This window comes from Micromys minutus, assembly GCF_963924665.1.
Source record: "Micromys minutus genome assembly, chromosome: 18".
Lineage (NCBI taxonomy): Eukaryota > Metazoa > Chordata > Mammalia > Rodentia > Muridae > Micromys > Micromys minutus.
The window spans coordinates 25420245-25441014 of NC_137953.1; the positions used below are offsets into that span (position 1 = coordinate 25420245).

General features: G+C 40.9%; 1 protein-coding gene and 1 pseudogene across 2 annotated transcripts in view; both read right to left on the reverse strand.

Annotated features, from left to right (window-relative positions):
- Positions 1-4893: 4893 nt before the first annotated feature.
- On the reverse strand, positions 4894-6159 carry LOC308432106 (DNA-directed RNA polymerase II subunit GRINL1A-like; annotated as a pseudogene). The gene has a single exon. The product of its transcript is annotated as a DNA-directed RNA polymerase II subunit GRINL1A-like (transcript).
- A 7426-nt stretch (positions 6160-13585) lies between these two features.
- ITPRID1 (ITPR interacting domain containing 1) overlaps positions 13586-20770 on the reverse strand; it is a gene marked incomplete at both ends in the record, with an annotated part of 91395 nt that continues 84210 nt past the window's right edge. The window contains 3 exons of the mRNA XM_080932370.1: positions 13586-13936; positions 15565-15676; positions 16277-16404. Coding sequence (XP_080788496.1) covers positions 13586-13936; positions 15565-15676; positions 16277-16404 — 591 coding nt within the window. The remainder of the gene's footprint in view (positions 13937-15564; positions 15677-16276; positions 16405-20770) is intronic.

The following is a 20770-nucleotide window of genomic DNA, read 5'->3' on the forward strand; positions in this document are numbered from 1 at the left end:
TTCTTATACAACTCATAGACTGGAACCACTCATAGAAAAGATTAATAAAGTGCTCTGCAGTGTTGCCTACAGGCAGTGTGGTGGAGGTGTTTTTTAAAATGAGGCTCCCTCTTCCTAATAATATCTAAGTTTGTGTCAACTTAACAAACAACCAGGACAAATGACAACCAGAATATGAAATCTTAAACCATAACCTGGGAAGACATGGAGGTTTGCCTGTATCTCAGAGACTTGGGAGATAAAAGGATTAAGACAGACAGCCAGACTACTCAGTATTGGTCAGCTCTGGGTTCATCATGAGACCCTCATCTCAATAGGTACAGTGAAACAATGGAGGAAGACACCTTGTGTCAACACTGACGCCCCCTGCAACACACACACACACACACACACACACACACACACACACACACACACACAGTTAAAGCAGAGGCATTTTGAAGCATGTTGGAAGGCCAAAGTAAGTGTCAAAAATATTTTAAAAGAATTTTTCAGTGGAATGTATATGATTAATCTTACTATAAAACTTAATGACGATTTTCCTAAGGCAAGATATTGATAGAAGCTTAATTGTTAGCAACTTTATATATAAGAAAGTGGTACTCTTAGACAATACAAGTTAACTTCTGTATTTAATCATTTGAATTTTCAATACAAGATTTAAAATGCAGCCTGAAACCTCTTATTCTCTGCACCTTGACCAGTTTTGAGTCTGTGTTAATATGACTTACTGAAGAGTAATGATTACTTCATTAATGATGGTTGAGAGACATACTATTCAATGGATTTAATGCAAAGTCATTAGGAGCTGGCTTGATGCTAAGTAACTCAGCAGAATAATAGTAGTATAATTATTATCAGGGACCTATGATGAGTCTAGTTACAGGTTGTTGTAGTGAAAAGTTAACAGTTCTTTGGAAAGTCGGTTGGATGGTGTTTTGCTGGGGCAAACACATGAAGGAATATTTAGGTTTTTTTTCTTTCCAACTCTGTTACAAGGTAGCTTCACCCAAACAATCTCTGTTTCTGTCTTTTTCTATCTCTCTGTATTTGTCTGTCACCTCTATTTGTGTTTATATATATATATATATATATATATAATCATGAAGCTTCTATAAGTGTAGATTTCCATATGACCTTGTTCAAATGTCTTTTTTGTTAGTTTTCCATTACTAAATTTTCTCCTTTACTTTGCCCTCTCATTCCCCAACCCCTTTACTATTTCCTACCCTATGATTCCCATTTGCCCCCTTATACAACTATGTTCTTATCTCCAACAATAGCCTCTTCCTGATTTTTCTTTCTATCTATTGGTATTCCAATATATATAGAAGTCTGCATATATAAACACACACACACACACACACACACACACACACACACACACACACATTGTCCCTCTTCATCCTGGCTATCACACAGAATGATTGTTTCCAGAGCCACTCACCTACCTATGAGTTTCATAGCTTCATTTTTATTAATGGAAAATGACTCCATTGTGTAAATGTACCAGGGTTTCATTAAGAATCTATCAGTTGAAAACTGTTCTTCTATCTCCATTTCCTGGCAATCATGAACAGAGCAACAATAAACATGGGTGAGAAATAAGGTATCTCTGCAGTAGAATATAGAGTCCTTAGGGTATATTACCTGAGAGTGGTATAGTTGGAACTGTAGACAATATATTTGCAGCCTTTTGAGAGATTTCCATAGAGGCTGCACCGGTTTGCACTCCCAGTGAATAAATGTTCCACTTTTCCCATATCCTCAACACATTTGCTATCATTTTATTTTAATCCTAGATGTTTTGACTGAGGTTAGATGAAATCTCAAGTTAGTTTCAATTCTCATCCCCCTCAATGCCCCATGTTTAAGGATGTTGAACTACAGAATGCTCAGCCCTAAATGGGATAGCTTTATCATACCCCTTTCTCAAAGCTTGGAGATACTTATGGAAAAGGGTATAGAAAGGTTATAAGAGACAGAGGTTATGGATAACCTAGAAGAAAACTGTCTTCCAGACACAGCTAGACATTCACCCACATGAACTTAGGGCAGTTGTGACAGCTCACCCCAGACAAACTCCCCCAAAAGATAGGAGAGGTAGACACAATGTCTTACCGCTTGCTGAGTAGCCATTTTGAATTAATAACTGCTAGGAGAACGGGAGTTGGTGTTCTTGTAAAGCCATGACCTCTTATAGGTCAACCACTGGAAAGCTACATACTAAGACAGCAAGTATAACACTCAACTGGTTTAAGGAAAGAGAAAGAGGGGAAAAGGGAGAAGGACAAAAGGCTGTGTGGGTAGGGAAGAAGTTTGAGTGAATAAATATGATTAAAATACACTGTATGATATTCTCATGTCACTAATAAAAAGTTTTTCAGAGCCCCCTTTAGTCAGAAAGATTACATAAAGAAATAATAAAGGGACTGTGTAGGCTGAATTTCAGGGTATAGTCTCAACATACTTGTTCTTCAAACCCAAGAGTGTGTGTGGTTCATGGCAGGTTGGGGGATGCCAGGGTGCAGTGTCAGCATGTAGCAAGCTTCTGCTTCAAACAACATCCAGGCTGCTGTTCCAGCAGAAAGACAAAAAGAGCAGGGAGGGAGGGCTTCTAAATGTTTTTCCTCTTTTGGCTGTTGCTGTGTGACAACTCTCTCTCCTACCTCTTCTGCCTCCTTCTCTTCTTCCTCCTCCTTCTTTTCTCCTCCTCCTCTTTTATTTTACCTTGACTTTATCTCTCTGGATAAATTACTCTCTCTGGGAATGACTTTAGCCCACTTCCTCACTTTGTAAATTCTGCTTTTCCTTGGCTGTGAAACTTGAGGGTCTTGGTTATCACCAACCAAACTCTTCTCATAACTGTCAAACTTTCATCCGTTCATCCTTTGGATATCCTAGCAGGTTCTACATGCTTGTTGTCTGCTATATCTCCAAATCCAATATGTTTTAAGTTTTAATAAATAAATATATGTCACCATCCTGTGATTCTGGCATACTTTCATTAGCCTCTAAGCAGTTGTGAGGAACCCTGGAAGTCAGGAATGTCTGGCAGAGGAAAGCCTCCAGCCTTGCTGTTTCTGTTTCAACTTTCCTAGTGAGTTAACAGCGCAAGGACTGGTATCAGTTATCAGGTGTCTGCAGTGCTGGGTGACTTTACATTCTCAAAGCACTGAGAATAGAAAGGTCTCCAGTTTCATTATTTGAAACAAGTTTTGATGTGAACCATTTTTTACTAAATAGTCACAGATTCAGATAGGGAACATCACATATAAAACATGTGTTCTTCCAATATTTTTAAAGTAGACCACTTTGACAGTGGAGAAATGAAATCTCAAAATGGTTTTTATTTCCAATTTCCTGATGGTTTAAGGATGGCAAACACATTTTAAATATTGCTGATCCATTGTGTTTCTTCTGTGAAGTCTCTGTTCAGGTCTACAGCCCACTTTTTAATTGGGATGTTCATTTTCTTGCTGTTGGTTTTTAAGTTCTGTGAGTATTCTAGATACCAAGCTGATACCCACTGATTACCTCACAAAATTGTTCTCATTTTGTAGACTGTTTCTCAGTCAATTAACAGTTTTCTTTGCAATAAGAAGCCTTTTAATTTAATGAAGTTCCACTTTATTATTGCTATAATTTCTTGGGCAACCAGATTGCTATCCAGAACATGCTTACCAGAACTTGTATTCTTAAGTGTACCTCCCACACTTTCTTCCAGAAGCCTCAGAATTTCATGTCTAACACTGAGATCCTTTTTTCTTTTAATTCTCCACACATTTTTTTCTTCCATATTTTTGTTCACTTTGTGTTCCAATTAGTGTCTCCCACTCCCATCATTACAAGTCCCTCTTCTCATTATTCCTCCCCTGGAGTACAACCCCATCCTGAGATATCTAGTCCTAGCAGGGCTAAGTACATCATTTCCTTCTGATGCCCAACCATGTAGTCTAGATAGGTGGTGGGGGATCCAATGAAGAGTCAGACATAGCCCCTGCTCCAATTGCTAAGGAATCCACATGAAACTAAGCTACTCCTCTGCTACAAATGTGTAGGGGCCTAGGTCCAGCTCCTGTATGCTCTTTGGTTGGTTGTCTATGAATGTCCATGATCCCAGGTTAGTTGACTGTAGATCTTCTTTTAGTGTAGTGTTCTTTTTTTTTTTTTTTTTTTTGCTCTGATTGGTATTTTATTTCTCCTTTACAAGTTCCACATAATAGACAAAGGCTTTTTGAAAACATTGTTATCTTTGCTGAAAACAATCATATAATCATTTTAAACAACACAAATGTGTACGTACATGACTGAGGTTTCTGCAGCCTACAAACAACCTCTTTGGGTTTAAAAAGGAAAAAAGCAATATACTGACAATTCAACTGTAACTCTTAAGAAAAACATTTGGTTTTCTTACCAAACATGAGTGTTCTATCAACCAAGACAGCAATGAGTTCGAGCCGAGGGGAGCCAGGAGCAGCTCCCCACACCAGCTCAGAAGACCCTCCCCGACCCAGCACCTCTTCAAAGTGCTCCTCATCCTCACCATAGGAAGACTGCAGCCACCCCCAGAGAAGGCAGGAGCAGCAGATACACTTGTACTGTCTGAATGTCTTCCGCATTGTTTCACATCCAGCATCTCAGGACCATGTCCACGCAGCATGCGCACCATTCTTTACACTGCTCCCTTTAGGAAGGGACCAGGCCTTCCTAAGTCACTTTAGGTGCCTGGGATAACAAAGTGTTTCACCAGAAGGGGTGTAAGCAATGCTATCTGATAAGAGTACGAATAAGGAAAAAGCAGTTATCTTAAAGCAAATGTGTGCTCTACTCACACTAAAATATCAGACCAATGTACAATATACTGCAAAACTGTAACACAATATGGCCAAACACAATGTTCAAATATTAAACTGTTCAAGCATGTGAAGGTCATCTTCTGAAAGACAAACTGGGTTCTTATTTTGTAGCTACCTTTGTGTAACTTTAAAAATGCTGTCCCTCAACAAGGTCTGACACTGGTCTTGATACTTGTTAGGAAGTTCGATGAGATGGTGAGAACTCAGCAGTAGCTCTCGGGATCTCCCAGCATCATCTTCAGCATTCATCCGAGGACTGGGCATCGTCTTCGTCCCTCACTTCTCAGTATCTCCCTGAAGACTCCCCTTCTGGATTGTAGCTCTGCATTTTAATATTCAGTCTCTCGGCTAGTTTTTGTGCTGCGAGCTTGGCCTGCATCTCCTCATAATTCTGCTTCTGCTCTCTCTGCAGGGCCAGCGACTCTTGTATGGAGAGCAGCCATGCAGGCAGGTGGTGGAGTGGAAGGAGGCGCGCTGCTGTGACATCATCAAGATGCTGCCTAGCCCTGCGTCGCTGCTCTTCTGAGGAAGCAGGAGACTGACCCCTCTGACAATGACTTGGTGAGTCATTTTGTTGTGTGGGTAACACATTGGTCTTAAACTTGTGAGAAGGGGGCACTGGGTTCCTGGCTCGCATTTCTAGCACTTTCATGTAATGAGGCTTCTTGAGAGTCTCACTCTGCAGTCCTGCAGAGCTCTCAGTGCTGGTGTTTTCTTCTGAGGGTTCACTCTGGTCTGCTGGAAACCTCTTCCACTTGACTTGAGTGCTGGGGGAGATACTCATTAACTTCAGATGAGGGTGCCTGGGCTCTCCTGTGGGCAGCTGGGCTGGTGTTCACTGTGCAGCCAGCCTCCAAAGTCTCTTCATTGCCTTTGTGAGTGAGATGTGTAGGTCTCTGTGTTTCTGAGGTTGTTTTAGATGATTTACTATCTACTGAGGAACATTCAGGAACTAATGAAGAAGTATCAAGCATCAGGTCAGAATTCTGGGCCTTGTCTATGTCGGTATCAACTCTCGTAGTTGCTTTTTGCTTTAGCTTACAGTCTACACTAACAGGACGAAACAGTTCACTTCTCCCTCTAACCTCTTCACGTTCTGAAATGGCAGCTTTCAGTTTGGCAATGGAGTCTGAGATCTTTTTACCTTTGTCGGGCAATTTGCAAATGAATTTTTCGTTGCGCAAAAGTCTCCCCTGGCGCCTCAACCTCTCCCGCAGCTCCGCTGAACTCTGCCGCCCCAAGTCCTCGGAGCTGGGGCCTCAAAGCCGCGGGGCAGCGAGTACATTGCTCACGGGCTGCGGCTGGCGCGGCGGGCAGGGTTCCCCAGCGGGGCCACGGCAGGCCCAGGCTCCGCAGCCAGCGGCGACTCTGGAGCGCGAGCGGGAGTCGCCATTTTCCCGGAAGAGCACCTAGTGTAGTGTTCTTGACCGCAAGCTCACTCAATTCTATCCCCCACTCTTCCACAGGATTCCCCAAGCTCCGTCGGATTGGGGGGGGGGTATCTCTGCATCTGTTTTCATCTACTGCTGGATAAATCCTCTCAGGAGACAGTTATGTTAGGCTCCAGACTCCAAGCATACAAGAATATCATTAATAGTGTCAGGAGTTGGCTCTCACATGGGATGGGTCTCAAGTTGGGCCTGTTACTGGTTGGCCATTCTCTAGGTCTCTGCTCAATCCTTATCTTTGTGCATCTTATAGGCAGGAAAAATTTCAGGTTGAGGGTTCAGGTTTTGTAGTTGGGTTGATGTCCTCCTTCTTCTACTGGAAGTCCTGCCTGGCTACAGGAGGTGGCCACATTAGTCTCTATAATCCCTATTGGTAGGAATCTCAGCTAGGTTATCCCTGTAGACTTTCCATAACCTCCCCTATTCTAGGTCTCTGGCTAGTACCAGACATAAACCCCACTGATTTCCATTCTCATTTCTAGCCCTCTCCTGAACCTGCCTCATACCTGATCTTTATACTCATTCCTCTCCTCATGCCCTATCTCATCACCTTCCCTCTCTCTATCCACCTCCAATGACTATTTTATTTCTGGTTCTGAGTGAGATTCATGCATAATCCCTTGGAGCCTTCTATTATCCAGTATTTTTTTGGAGGGGCTCTGTAGATTGTAGCATGGATATCCTACATTTTTTGGCTAATGTCCACTTATAAGTGATTTCATATCATACATTTCTTTCTGTCTCTGTGTTACTTCACTCAGGATGATATTCTCAAGTTCCATCCATTTGCTTGCAAGTTGTATGATACCATTTTAAAAATATAGCTGAATAGTATTCAATTATGTGGATGCACTACACTTTTTTAAATTCATTCTTCAGCTGAGGTACATCTAGGTTGTTTCCAGTTCTGGCTATTATGAATAAAGCTGCTATGAATATAGTTGAGCAAACTCCCTGTGGTATAGTGGGACATCTTTTGGATATATGTCTGGGAGTGATATAGCTAGGTTTTAAGGTACTGCTGTTCCAAACTTTCTGAGAAACTGCTAAATTGATTTCCAAAAGTGTTTGTACAAGTTTGCACTCCCAGCAGCAACAGAGAAGTTTTCTGCTCGCTCCATGTCCATGCCAGCATGTACTGTCACCTGAGTTTGTGATCTGAGCTATTCTAATGGGAAACACTAAGACCTTAGCTTCACTTGGAACTGTTTGTTTGTTTGTTTTGGCCTTTGTTTTTGGCTACATGGGGTCTTTTATGCTGCCACATACATTTTAAGGTTTTCTTTTTTTTCAATTTCAATTGCATTGAAATTTTGATTGGGGTAACATTGAATCTATAGATTGTTTTTGAAATGATGGCCATTTTCACAATATTAATCTTGCCAATCTAAGATGGGAGATTTCTTCATCTTCTGAGAGTTTAATTTCTTCAGTATTGTAAAATTATCATGGTATAGATTTTTCACTTTCTTGCATAGGTTTATTTAAAGGTATTTATTTTGTGTGTGGTTGTTGTGAATGGAACTGTCTCTCTTATTTCTTTTCTGGACCCTCCACACACAATGTGCCTTGTTTACATTGCGTTGGCTGCCCACCAGAGTTCGATGGTAAGACCCTACAGCAACTTGACATGCCAAGCCTGGCTGATATCCACGAGAGGCCTCCCCTTTTCTGAAGAGAATGGAAGAGGAGCAGATGGGTAAGTATGGGGCATGAGGAGGGGGATTTGGAGGAGAGGAAGAAAAGGAAACTGAGGTCATATGTAAAGTTAATTCATTAATTAACTAAAATTGACTAAGGTTTAAAAAAAGACCCCATTGGTGAAGGTATCACATACATTGGTCACAGGGCACTAAGAAATTAAATTGGTACTGACTAAGATGCTTTCTTCTTGATGATTAGCTTTAATAGTATTGAAAGATACTGTGTAGGATGCTAAGGGAAGAAGGAAAACATCAATAGTCTGAACCAGTGTTCAGAAATACTGGCAAAAAAAAAAAAAAAAAAAAAAAACAAACAAAAAAACCTGTGGCAAAATAAACCCAAGGTTTATGGGCTTAATCAACTACTAATGATTAGATTTAAGACTTGCTGAACAAGAGGAAACATATATCTGAAACTGTAAATTTGGCCCAGAACTCATAATTGGGAGTTCACAGGCCCTAGGGTTGAATATTCTCTTATATTTTAATCTTATCCATTGATTTTGAGGAAATTTTAGACCATGTATTTAAAAATAGAGAAAACCGGCCTGGAGGGATGCCTAGCATTTAGGAACACCAGTTGCTCCTCCAGAGGACCTAGGTTCAATTCCCAGAATCCACATGGCAGGTCACAACTGTATGTAACTCCAGTTCAAGGGCACAGGCACATAAAACGCCAACACACATAAAACAAATAAAACAAATAAAAATAGAGTAAACCATTGTGGCAATATTTTTAAGAAGTAGATAACACAAATCATCCTTTATATAAAACTGATGTCATTCTGCTCAAAAAATAAAAATAAAAAAAGAATGAGTAAACTCAGACATTTAGTCATTTACCAGGGAACAACCTGGTGTCTTCTATGTTGCACTTCCAAGGTTCTTCCTTGTGTGAATTGTACCCCCATTCAGATTTCAGTATTCAAAACCAAAAGCTTTAATTAGAGAGGCTAATTCCCAAAATACAACATGGAATTCAAATCACTTTGGCTGTGTTATGCCTGAGTGAAAACCCAAGTTGCAGGATGGAGACAAAGAAAGCAACCTTGACTATTGTTCTGATCCATAACATATGCACAGACCACACAGATTTGTGTAAAGAAATTCATGTTTTTGTGCATAAATAAAATATTCATCAGAAACATGTCCCATTACACTTTTATGTATTGATCAAATCTTTATTATTATTATTATTATTATTATTATTATTAGAGCATAGCCTTAGTTTTTCTTCAAAAGAAAATAATTTTGTTAACACCAAAAAGTAAGGCAAATATATTTAATGACAAGACAATTTGTTCAGGAATTACTGGATCTGTGCTGAAGATGTAACTGTTCTCTGTGAAGTGCAATGGGATAAAATAGGGTACTTATAAAGAGTTCAAAGATCCAAAGTTGTTTCTTCTTGGGAGAAAATATTTCCAGGGTGTTTTCCTGTGAAATGGGTGGTTGTATATCTAATTTCAAATTGGACTTTAAACAATGTGTAATAGCTGTAATTACAAGGTTGACAGATTATTCAAACTGATGTCAAATTTCCTTTCTTGAAAATCATAGAATGTAAACAGAATCTCAAACATGGGAGCCATCTTTGCTTAACTCAAACTCAGCCTCTCATTTTTGTTTGTTTGTTTGTTTTGTTTTGCTTTTTTACTAACAAGCTTTCCTATTTTTTGAGATGTCTACAAATGTATTTTGATCATATTTACCCTTATTCCCCCAGATCCTCCAAGATCCACTACTACCTCTTTAGCCCTGCTTACAACATTGTGTCTTTATTTTGTTTTGCTTTTAAGCCACCCATTTTTGTGGTACCTGTGTACTTCTGGGTCTTCTGGGTATGGGACCACGTGCTTGCTATGCTAGAGACCATATACTTCATAAAAACTGACTCACCTTTTCCAGAAGCCACAACCTGTCCATAGCCCTTCAATTAGAGGCAGGAATTTATGACTCCTTACCCCCTGTACTAGAAAGTTGAGTGACTTTCTCTTGTGCAGGCAATCATGGGTACTTTGAGTTCATGAGTGCAGGTTTTCTGCCATGTCTAGAGGCTCTGTTTCACTCTAGTCCTTCCTTACTCCTATAGCCTTTTCCTACTATCGTCTATGATAGCTCCCGGATGTTGAGTGGGGTATGCTACAGATGCACCATTTTTGGTTGAACAATCCACTAACAGTGTTCTGACCTTTGCCCAATTATGAGTTCTCGAATTTACCATTGCCAAAGAAACGTCCCCAATAAGGTGTGAAAGTGCAGGAATCCGTGTATGGAGAGATTCAACTCTAGATACCAGTTTCACTTTGTATCTACTAAGCAGGACAATGCAGAATGCAGACAGAACAAAGGTTACTCTGGTTGAATTGGACTCATCAGTGAGCTGCACATAAGTCTCAAGACTTGACAGTCTTAAAGAAAAAGATTGTATTAGACAATCAGTCTTACTGCCTTCCAAACCTCAGGCAGTTTATTTTCTCTGTCTCTCTGTCCCTGTCCCTGTCTGTCTGTCTGTCTCTGTCTCTGTCTCTCTCTGTCTCTCTCTCTCTCTCTCTCCCTGTGTGTGTGTGTATGTGTGTGTGTGTGTGTGTGTGTGTGTGTGTGTGTGTGTGTGTATTATGGATAGATGACATTCTGCCCTGGAATTTTTTTGTGGAGATGCGACAATACACAACAAGGACTCAGGGAAGATCTCAGTTAAAGATGAGATAATCAGTCAATGGCACCTCCTCTTACTCTCACCATCCTACTAATGGAAAACATTGTATTTACTCACAGAACTTTGACAACATTCTAGGCCTCAGCTTCAGGACTGAAATAAGATTTGTCTCTATTCTTCATAGATGACCTGGAGACCTAGAGAGCTTATTAAATACACGTAATAAGTCACAAAATTGGATCAAGCTTTGGATTCATTGCCAGAGTCCAAATGCTTCCTATTAACAAACCCAAGACCTGGCATATCTTTTTTATAACTCAAGTTCTTGATCTTTGAGTTTTTTTTAACTATAAAATTCTCCAGAACAAAGCCAACTGGAGATAAGACATTTGTCACATGAACCTGGAAAGTCAATGATTACAATTAGTCTGAGACAGAAGGCCTGAGAACTTTGGAATTCCAGTGATACTTGGCAACCAGTACCACAGTCACTTAAGACAGCCAAAGTTCTGGGTGGGGCATGAAAGTGATACTGTGTTTGTGTATTGTGCTCACTTTTATCTTTCTTTTTGGAGAGTCGGGATCTATTGTTGACTATGTAGAGCTCTTTGGGGATTCCACATGACATTCTTCATTCAAGCAGTGGGTCTCCATCCTCTTCTTCACACCTGAAGTCCTATGCCTGATAGATGAGACCATCCACACACAAAATTGCTTTAAGTCCAAACTTATCTCCACCCACAGCCTAAAGTAGTGCTGCTTCTGAGGTGAGATCATCTTCCCTGTCCCTTGAGTGTTATTCCGCTCATCCATTCCTTGGGTATCTGTTAATATTCTTCCTGGGTAAGCTTCTTTGTTAATAGAATCTTTCTCAACAGAATGAAAATAATAATCATGGACTTACTGATGTTCTGCCCTTTTCACTAACAATAGCAAACATATACCGAGTATTTACTCTGTGGGGAATACTGTGTTAAATGCTGCAACGAATACTACATTAATTCTCTCTAATAACCCTTATGTTAAATACAAAACGCACACTTCTACATACTCTAAACCATCCCTAGATTATTTGTAGTGCTACCAAAAAATGTGTGAGTTCTATAATAGTAGAATAATAACAATGATGGTTATAATGATATGATTGTTTTCTAAATATTGCTGCTGTTATCAGTTGAATCTATGCATGCAGAGCCTGTGATATGAAGGGATGTATGAATATATATGGTAGTTCAGAGGACCAGTATTTCAAACAGACATAAGAACAAAGTAGGACGTAAAATCATAAAGCAGGTGGCTGCAAGGGTAGTAGGCATTTAGAAATGAAACAAGCAGGAATCATATGCTCACATGTGGCAGGCAAATGTAGCTTAAGTCTGAGCCAAGTAAAATGTTGAAAGTATAGAAAAGAAAGAAATTTTGTATGTACAAAAGCAATTAGGAGACAGTTTGGGGCCGGAAGCTACATCTTAATGTGGGAACTAGAGGAAAGATGTGGTTCAGGAAAGCGAGGTATCAGTAGAAAGGGGAAGACATAGTAATTCCAGGGTGTAGAAACATTTTAGGAGCAGTGTTCTGGGATCATGGCCTTGAGGTGACTCTTAGTTCTTTAACAGCACTTCTTAGGTTCTCTCCCTGAGTCAAGAAAACATGTCCCTATCAGTGCCTGGCAGAGACAGTTTGTCAACTACCAAGGAAGCTCTGAAAAAAAAAAAAAAAAAAACTAAGGCATGTCAGAGCTTCGTGCATTGTGCTATCATCAGGAAACTGAGAGCTCCAGAAGCCATACTATGACAGAATATGGCAGTGTCACAAAGACTGACCCTGAGGTGCCAGTGAGACAAGGCAGATAGGTATATCTGAGTATGTGTGGCTAGAGGGTGGAAGGTTGAGGTCTTGGAAGGTGATGGTGCTGGGGCCACAGTATACATAAGGATGCAGAGGAAGATGTGTGAACAGAGATGTCCACATTCTGAGAAGGTACAGTAGGGGATACAATGCCTCCAGGAAACAGAGTCTCACTGGAAATCATAGCAACCAAAGCAGGAGGATAAGGAATGAAATGGGCAAAGGGACAGGTCTTGGTAGTAGATAGTTTCCCGAAGAACATCGTCTTCGGTTCCTGGCTAGGACATGTCCTTTGCACACTCATTCTCTCATACAAACAAGAAACTTCCCCCAAGCTGTTCCTGGGATTCTCTTTCTGATTCTTCCATTTTTCAGCAGTCCCTCATTTCAGATAGTCATCCTTTGGCTTCTGCATCCACCTCCATGCTTCTCCATGCACTAGGAGTCATGCTGTTTCCACAGCTGGAAGGAAACAACTGGAAAACTTTTGCCTTTGACACGAGGGACAACAGCAAGCAATAAATTTATAACCAGTAGCCTTGTCTTCCATTCTTCTGCTCTCGGGGCTCTTGTACCTGAGTTCTGTAGGGTTCCCATCTTCTTCAAGTTCTTCCTAATTGATCTCTTTTGTGAGACCCATTCTTTCCATTTTACACAGTGACTCCTCCGCAAACTGCCTTACGGAAATAGCATTTACTTGTTGTCCTGCTTCTCTCACTTTATGTAACTCTTGATGGAAAGAAATTCTGTCTTGCTCACAGATGCCTCCAGCATCAGCAACAGCACATCTCTGAACATGCCTTCCAGATACCTGGTCAGACTCAGATAATTCTCTTTCATAAAGTAAGACCACATTGTCATTTATTCATTTTTAATTATATATACATATGCATGTTTATATTTGTCATTCCCTACTAGCAGACATGCTCTATCAGGGTAGAGATCATATGCTACTAAGAGACTATAATATACCCCAGTCAGTTACATACGGGGTGCTTTCTTATTATGTAATCAACAAATATTAAAATATTCCGAGCTTTTAGGATACATAGAATTGAGGTTTCCTTGTTACACCTGTTCTCGGACATTCCATTTTGTACAAAGATCATCAAACTCACTCAGGTCTAACAGAGACTTTTCTCCAGCGTGACTCAGTGAAGGACCCAGACATGAATCTGCCATAGCTGGTGACTGTAGAGACATCCCTTCTCTAGTCTCAAGGTCAGAGGGACTAGGATCAACCATCAGAGTCACCCTGGAGCAAGGAGTCTGCTGCCCACTGATGGCCGGATGGACAGGCTCAGGGGCCACAGTGTGGGTGTGAACACATGTTCTCTGGCCATGCTTTCCTTCTGTCCAGTTGCATTGTGGCAGATTGGCACAGTGTTCAGGTAGCTCCTCACAGAGAAGGTCCAGCTGCTGAAAGAAAAGGCAAAATGGAGTATGTAAGGAGCAGAACGGGAAGATAGGGAGCCACAGTGAAATGCCACACTGGTTAGTTCTTTATCAGTTTGACACAAACTAGAGTCATCTGGGAAGAAGATTCTCAGTTAAGAAGAACATGCCTCCATCAGATTGCATATATATCTTTCTTAAAGCTGAATGTGGGAATGTTCATACACTGTGGATGGTGTTACCCCTGAGTAGGTGGTCCTGAGTTGTACAAGCAATCAGGCTGAGCAAGTATTGGAGAGAGATGCAGTATGTGGAGTTCTTCCATAGCTCCTGCTTCAGTTCCTGCTTCTAAGTTCCTGACTTGAGATACTGTTTTGGTTTCCCCTGATGGTCAACTGTAATTTGTAAGGCAAATAAACCCTTTGGTCCCCAAGTTCCTTTCAGTCATGATGTTTTATCATAGCCATAGAAGATAGCTAGAATACATGGGGAGATGTGTGGATCCAGGAATCTGAGCTGCTTTCTCCACAGAGAATGGCAGGAAACCAGATACTAATGGAAAGGCCAAATAGTGTTTGACAAAACATTCTGCCTAGGACAGTAATTAAAGCATGCTTTATTAGGGAGTTCTACTTACCTCTCATTCTTAACCCTAAACAACATTCCCAAGGAATCAATTTTATAAGTTTGTTAAGAGAAGAAAATTCACGATTTTTAAATTTTATTTGTATAAGTTTTAATTATGTACATATCTGTTTGTAGTGGTCCAAGGAGTCAAGTAAGAGGCATTAGATCCCCTAGAGGTAGACTTACAGGTGTTTGAAGCCACCAGTCACAGATGCTGTGCACTAAACTTCTGCAAGAAAAGTGCTAACTTCTGAGTTCTCTCTCTGGCCCCTTCTGCAAACTTTAGCTTTGTTGTGAGTTGCTCTCTTTGAGCAATGCTAAGAGGGGGAGTTGGTTATGCACAATTCTTAGCAGTGTAACTTGGGAACCACATAAATTCTATATGTACCTACTAAAACAAACCTAAATGTGACTCTCCACATGTCCCTCAATTAGCCCCTATAGTTACAAACCTATGCTAAAATATCTGTAATAAGCTCGAAATGTGATTCATGCTGCCTATCTTGGAACTGTTCTCTTTGATGAGGTCATGATTTCTGCTTTTACTTGAATGGAGGCTTGGGTGAGAAAGAGAAATTCTTCAGGTCACTACAGGCATGTGTGACAGAGACATACCACATTTGCACGAAATAGCTACCCCAGATCTGCCAGAAAGGTATTTATGAGGTATAACAGTTTTGCAATGGGCTCTGCAAACCAGTAGCCAAGATAAATAGTGAACTAGCTTATATTGACTCAAAAGGCCAGCTTCACTATTCTAGGATTCTTGTTCTTACATGGAAAAGGGGTAATGAATAGTACTTCTTCCTTCTTTGGATGGCAGGAGAAACCTTGGAGCAGCTGCAAACATGAGCCAACCACGACTTGACAGGTGGAGGTCAGTCTCCACATGGGACCATGTAACATGTAACACCACAGTCTGAAAGTGTCCCACCAGGGGCTTCTTTTGAAGGAACTCTCCTGTGAGTAGAGGGACTTTCACACTATGCATTCACTCTGTGTCCATTCTCCACCACTCCCCTTACCAGTAGGATCCCTTCTTTGATTTGCCTGGCTCTGTCTCCCAACTGAAAGGCCAGCTCTGCCACTTGCTGCCTCAGGGCCTCTCGTAAAGTCCTCAGGTACTCAGCCTCCTCCCTGCTCAAAGACAACAGAAAAGAAAACGTCATAATCACCACCAGTTAAAAAGAAATCCTATTGTGGTATGATTTATGCGCCACATTTATCTACTTCAAGACACAATACATTAAGTTACCAGGTTGGCTAAGAATGACCACCATGTAGCTCCAGAACATGCTGTCTCCCAAATAAGGACATAAAATACTCCCCAATAAAAACCTTTAAAATCTCTCCCCAAGGCCACAGGCAATATGTGAATGCATTTATTCTGGTGAGATTTTCTATGCCTGTGACACATTTCTAAACTCTGATACCCTCCCTGCAAGTCCCCATTCCCATCAGTTAAAGAAATCCCGCTGTCCTGTCCTGTCTTCTCATCTGATTGCCCCTCTTCTGATCTTCTCAAATAGCCCCAATCTTCAGTAATGAGGGTACCCGTCCAAGGCTGGCTCTCAGTTTCCTACTGAGGAAGCACAACTAAGGCTGTGAAATGCAAGCCGGCCGATTTCTCATTAGCCCTGCTCCATCACGCTCATCTGGCCTGTCTGCCCTGATTACCTTCCCTTGCTCCAGGTGTGTGGTCTGGTACTCACTGTTACACTTGCCTTAGATAATTACCTTTCCTCTTCTGACATGTCCCTGGGAAAGAGTGCCTGCTGTCCCATGAAGTGCTGCTCGATTTCCTCTAAGTGCTCCCGGAAACTCTGGCACACCATCTTCATGGTCTCCATCTCATAGACTGTGCACTGACAACGAAAAGAACAACCCCGAGAAGGATGACCTTTCTGCTAACATAGCTGGAGGAGTCTGCCTTTCTTCCCAGTTGCATGAAGCCCAAGTGCTAACATTTAAGAGACCAAGGAGATTGTTTGTGACGAATACAAAAGGGAGCAGTTGCCGAGTGGCACTTGGGTGAGAATTAATTATGTCCATAGAAGCCCAAGCTAGTCCTTGACAAATTAGAGATGCAAGGAGGTGGACAGAGAGTAGAAAGAATCACCACTGAGCAAGCACAGTCACATTGGAAGAATGAGGCCTCCTTCAATTTAGTTCAGTGTTGGTACCCAGTATTTCATAACTCTTAGCATCAACATGGAACACATTTACTCATGTGTATTTATTCAAGAAAAATTGCTTAGGATTTTTTTACTAGTTTTACCCTTGCTTAACCTCAGTCCTTGAAGAGGGGAATCTAAAGAATCTATTCTACCTGTCACACAACACCAACTGAGAGAGGTGTTAAACATTCATGCTATCTAAAAGCTAGAATTAACACTTAAGCTATCTTGGCCCCATTCCCCCTACTAGTCTTCAACACTTGCTATTTATTGGTGTTCCTGATTCAGTATATTCTTGCAACCTAAGAGCTCTGGAATTATCCACAGATAATAACTCTGACCTGTAGTGAGTTGACCAGATTCTTGCATATCACTGCCATTGGCCCTAGGATGAGTATCAGCTAATTAAAGTGTTTGCCTAAGAAAGCTCAGTGCTGCCAGAAATCTCTCTCTCTCTCTCTCTCTCTCTCTCTCTCTCTCTCTCTCTCTCTCTCTCTCTCTCTCTCTCTCTCACAGACACACACACATTGCTATTGCCCCTATTTAAACTGTATTTTGAAATATCCATTTAATGTTAGGATCTTGCATTCAGAAAAAAAATGGTTCTAGAGGTAAGATCATTTTGATTTTTCCTCCATAAATGTTATCATATAAATAGCTGAGGTCTTTGTAGGTCTTTTGAGAACAGCCAGGTTGCTGAGACATAGGTGTAATATCCCTGTCATGTCCACATTGCCACACAGCTGGTATTTCAGTCTCTGGTTCTTACAACCTATCCACCCTCTCTTCCTTGATGTTCCCTGAGCCTTAGATGTAGGGGTTTTACTATGGATGTCCTGTTTGGGGCTGGGTATTGTGAGCATCACTAATTCTCTGCATTTAGACCAGCTGTGGATCTCTCTAATAGACTCCATCTGCTGCATAAAGAAGCTCAGGCTGCGTGCTGGGCAGTGCACTGAGTAAGCACTGTGGGGAGGCAGGCACAGCAGCAGACTCTAGCCTTCCTTCTGAAGGGCTCACAGCAGTGAACATTCATGCTGTACAAACCAGAAGTGTCTTTCTTAAGGATCCAAGAGCCATTCCTATGAACTGAACTCAAACTAGAAATCTCTGTGGGAGGATGAGATTTCGGGGCCTTTGGAGAAGTAACTCAAATGAAACTCATTGGGCTGCCAGACCACAAACTCCACCATCCTCTGCCTCTGTTTCTGGAAAATCTAAGATGTTTCTAAAATATCTATTCTCAAAAATCCCACAGACAAGATCATGACAGCTTGTTAATTATTGCTTTTCCTAGAAGTGTTTAAAATACTCCCAGCTTTCTCCATTTTCTGCTGCACTAGCTCCACTGAGCCCCTACTTTCCCTCTCTCTCTTACCCTCTCCTTAAAATGCCAATAACAGTCCCGCACAGATCAAAATAATGTCCGTCTCTTTCCTTTACTGTCAGGAGTCCCTGAATCAAATCTGTTCTCACCATGTTAATTGATGTCCACTGTGTAACTTTGAACCACTGAGTCCAGTCTATCCGTGGGGCACCGTGCTGATTTGCTGGTCAGCTCTCCCCTTCCTTTGAAATCTGTATTGCATGATTCATTGTGTACACCTAGCACCCGGAGTCCCAGGACTATCACCCATCTGACTTTAAATATTATTAATGCTGGAAGATCTCTGTCTCTCCCAGGCCCCCTTCCAGATCACTGGAAGCTGCTGGCTCCTGCTTATCCACTTCTTTTCTCTTAACACAAGTCTAACACAAGTTTCAGTGTGTCTAGCTAGAAGTCTGCATTTCATAAGCTTCTCTGACAAAGCTCATGGTCAAAGAATGAAATCATGGAGGATATTTTGAGCTCTTGAGAAGCAATCTAAATGAGACTTATTTGGCTGCTGGACCATGGTCTCCATCACCATCTGCCCCGGTTTCTGAACCATTCAAAATTGTTTTTCATCTTTATCCTCAAAGCCACATGGCCAAGATCAGGTCACTTAGTCATTATTATTTGACCCAGAAGTTTCATAATAGGAATATTAATCTAAGATGATACTTTGATATAAAAACTCAACATCATTTTGTTTTGAGTTATTTAATAGTGAATGAGTTAATTTAGCTTTAACACGACTGAGCCTGAACCAGCTGGGGGAAGCCGTTGATACATGCTGATGTTGGTAAGAATGCTTGAGATATTACTGAATTATGGTTCATAAAAATAGAAGCTATCTTGGAGTGCACATGAACATCTTTTGTAGATAAGTGTGTAGACAAAATATCTTTGATGTCTGTAGTCCAAAATGCTATTTGTCGTTCAAATTCACACTTGATCTTTTCCTTCCCAATAGCTAATGAAGTCACTTCCTGGGATGACAGATGATAAGACAGCCCGAGGAGGCACCTGTCTCAGAAGGGAGCTGTCGGTGCTTCAAGTCAATTCAGATAAGAACTTTCAAAGTCCAAGGAGCAGCAAGACCCGGCCATGGCAGCACGATGCTCAAGCAGGCTGAACATCACTAACAAAGGGTTTCAAGCCTCAGCCTGATGTGTGGGGGTAGCCCTCTGAGACTGGATGATAAGGAGATTGCTGATGTGTGGGGGTAGCCCTCTGAGACTGGATGATAAGGAGATTGCTGATGGCCAGTTTGTGACTGAAGACTGTAGTGCTGTGGAAAATTCTGAAGTGCTGCCATCTCCTGGTTACTGAGAAATACACAATTTAGCCCTAGTACTAGCAAAAACATTACAGAATAAAGGATGCCCCTGGTAAGTGTAGTAACAGGTGTGTGTGTGTGTGTGTGTGTGTGTGTGTGTGTGTGTGTGTGTGTGTGTGTGTGTGTTGACAACTCTCTTTTTCTTATAAGGAAAGTCTAAGTCAGACCCACAAGGTCTGCTCTACTGGCAAAACCAGTTACTGTAAACTTCAGCAGTGAGAATGACAGTATAAAAACAACAACAAATAAACAACATGAGCTTTCACTTTCTAATTGACTCACATTTTTAAACACTACACAACTTCTATTTTTAAACCTAAGCCTATAAATATAGATTTTTTGATACTCAGAAATCTTATTGCTAAATGTAGAAACATGTTTGGCTTTGACTTAACATATCTTCATTAAATTATTCCCAAAAAATTCATATGTACATGGTTGATTATACCAACAAATCAGTTTTCCACTGACAAATTATTATTATAAAGTCCATATAAGAGTCTAATCATATCAAAAGTCTTCTAGGTAAACTGGAAGTTCACAAAATGAACTGGAAGTTTCTTCTTAGTGTCACGCATCATGGGAGAAAAGACAACAGTGGGCAGGGGAAGCTCTTTCTAGTCAAGATTTTACATAAAATTGTTCTGACTTTCAACATCTGCTTTGAATGTCTGTTACTGTGAGACAACATCCATCTCTGTCTATAATCTTCATTTTACCCATGGCCCAGTTTCTGGTTATTTTTGTCCTTAATAGATTTCCTAACCCTTTCCCATAGGGTTTAACTTAAAGCCGCATTGCCTGCAGAATCTTTATCCAGGTTTTACAGGCCCAGCCTGATTCATTCACAACATTTCTACTCTTCAAGCTTCTTGACTAACACCCTGCTCATGGTCTTATCTTTCTCATTCTCTCTCTCTCTCTCTCTCTCTCTCTCTCTCACTCTCTCTCTCTCTCTCTCTCTCTCTCTCTCTCTCTCTGTGTGTGTGTGTGTGTGTGTGTGTGTGTGTGTGTGTGTGTATGTGTGTGTGTGCTGACACACATTATAAGTGTATATCACAACATATGTTGACTGTTCCTATTGATTGTGTATTTCTGAATTCCTAAATGTAAAGGGAGAAAAAAAAAAAAACATGACCATGCAGTAAAACTGGAATATCCACTTCAACCAAATCAATTACCTTTGTCTTTTCTTTATAACTACTTCTTTTCTTGCTCTGGTTTTGTGTGTCCATGTATGTGCAGAAGTGTGTGTGTGCTCGTGAGTCAGAGGTTGACAATTATTATTTGTCCCTTATTTTAGAGACAGGATGTCTAGATAAACCTGTAGCTCACCTATTCAGCTATGATGG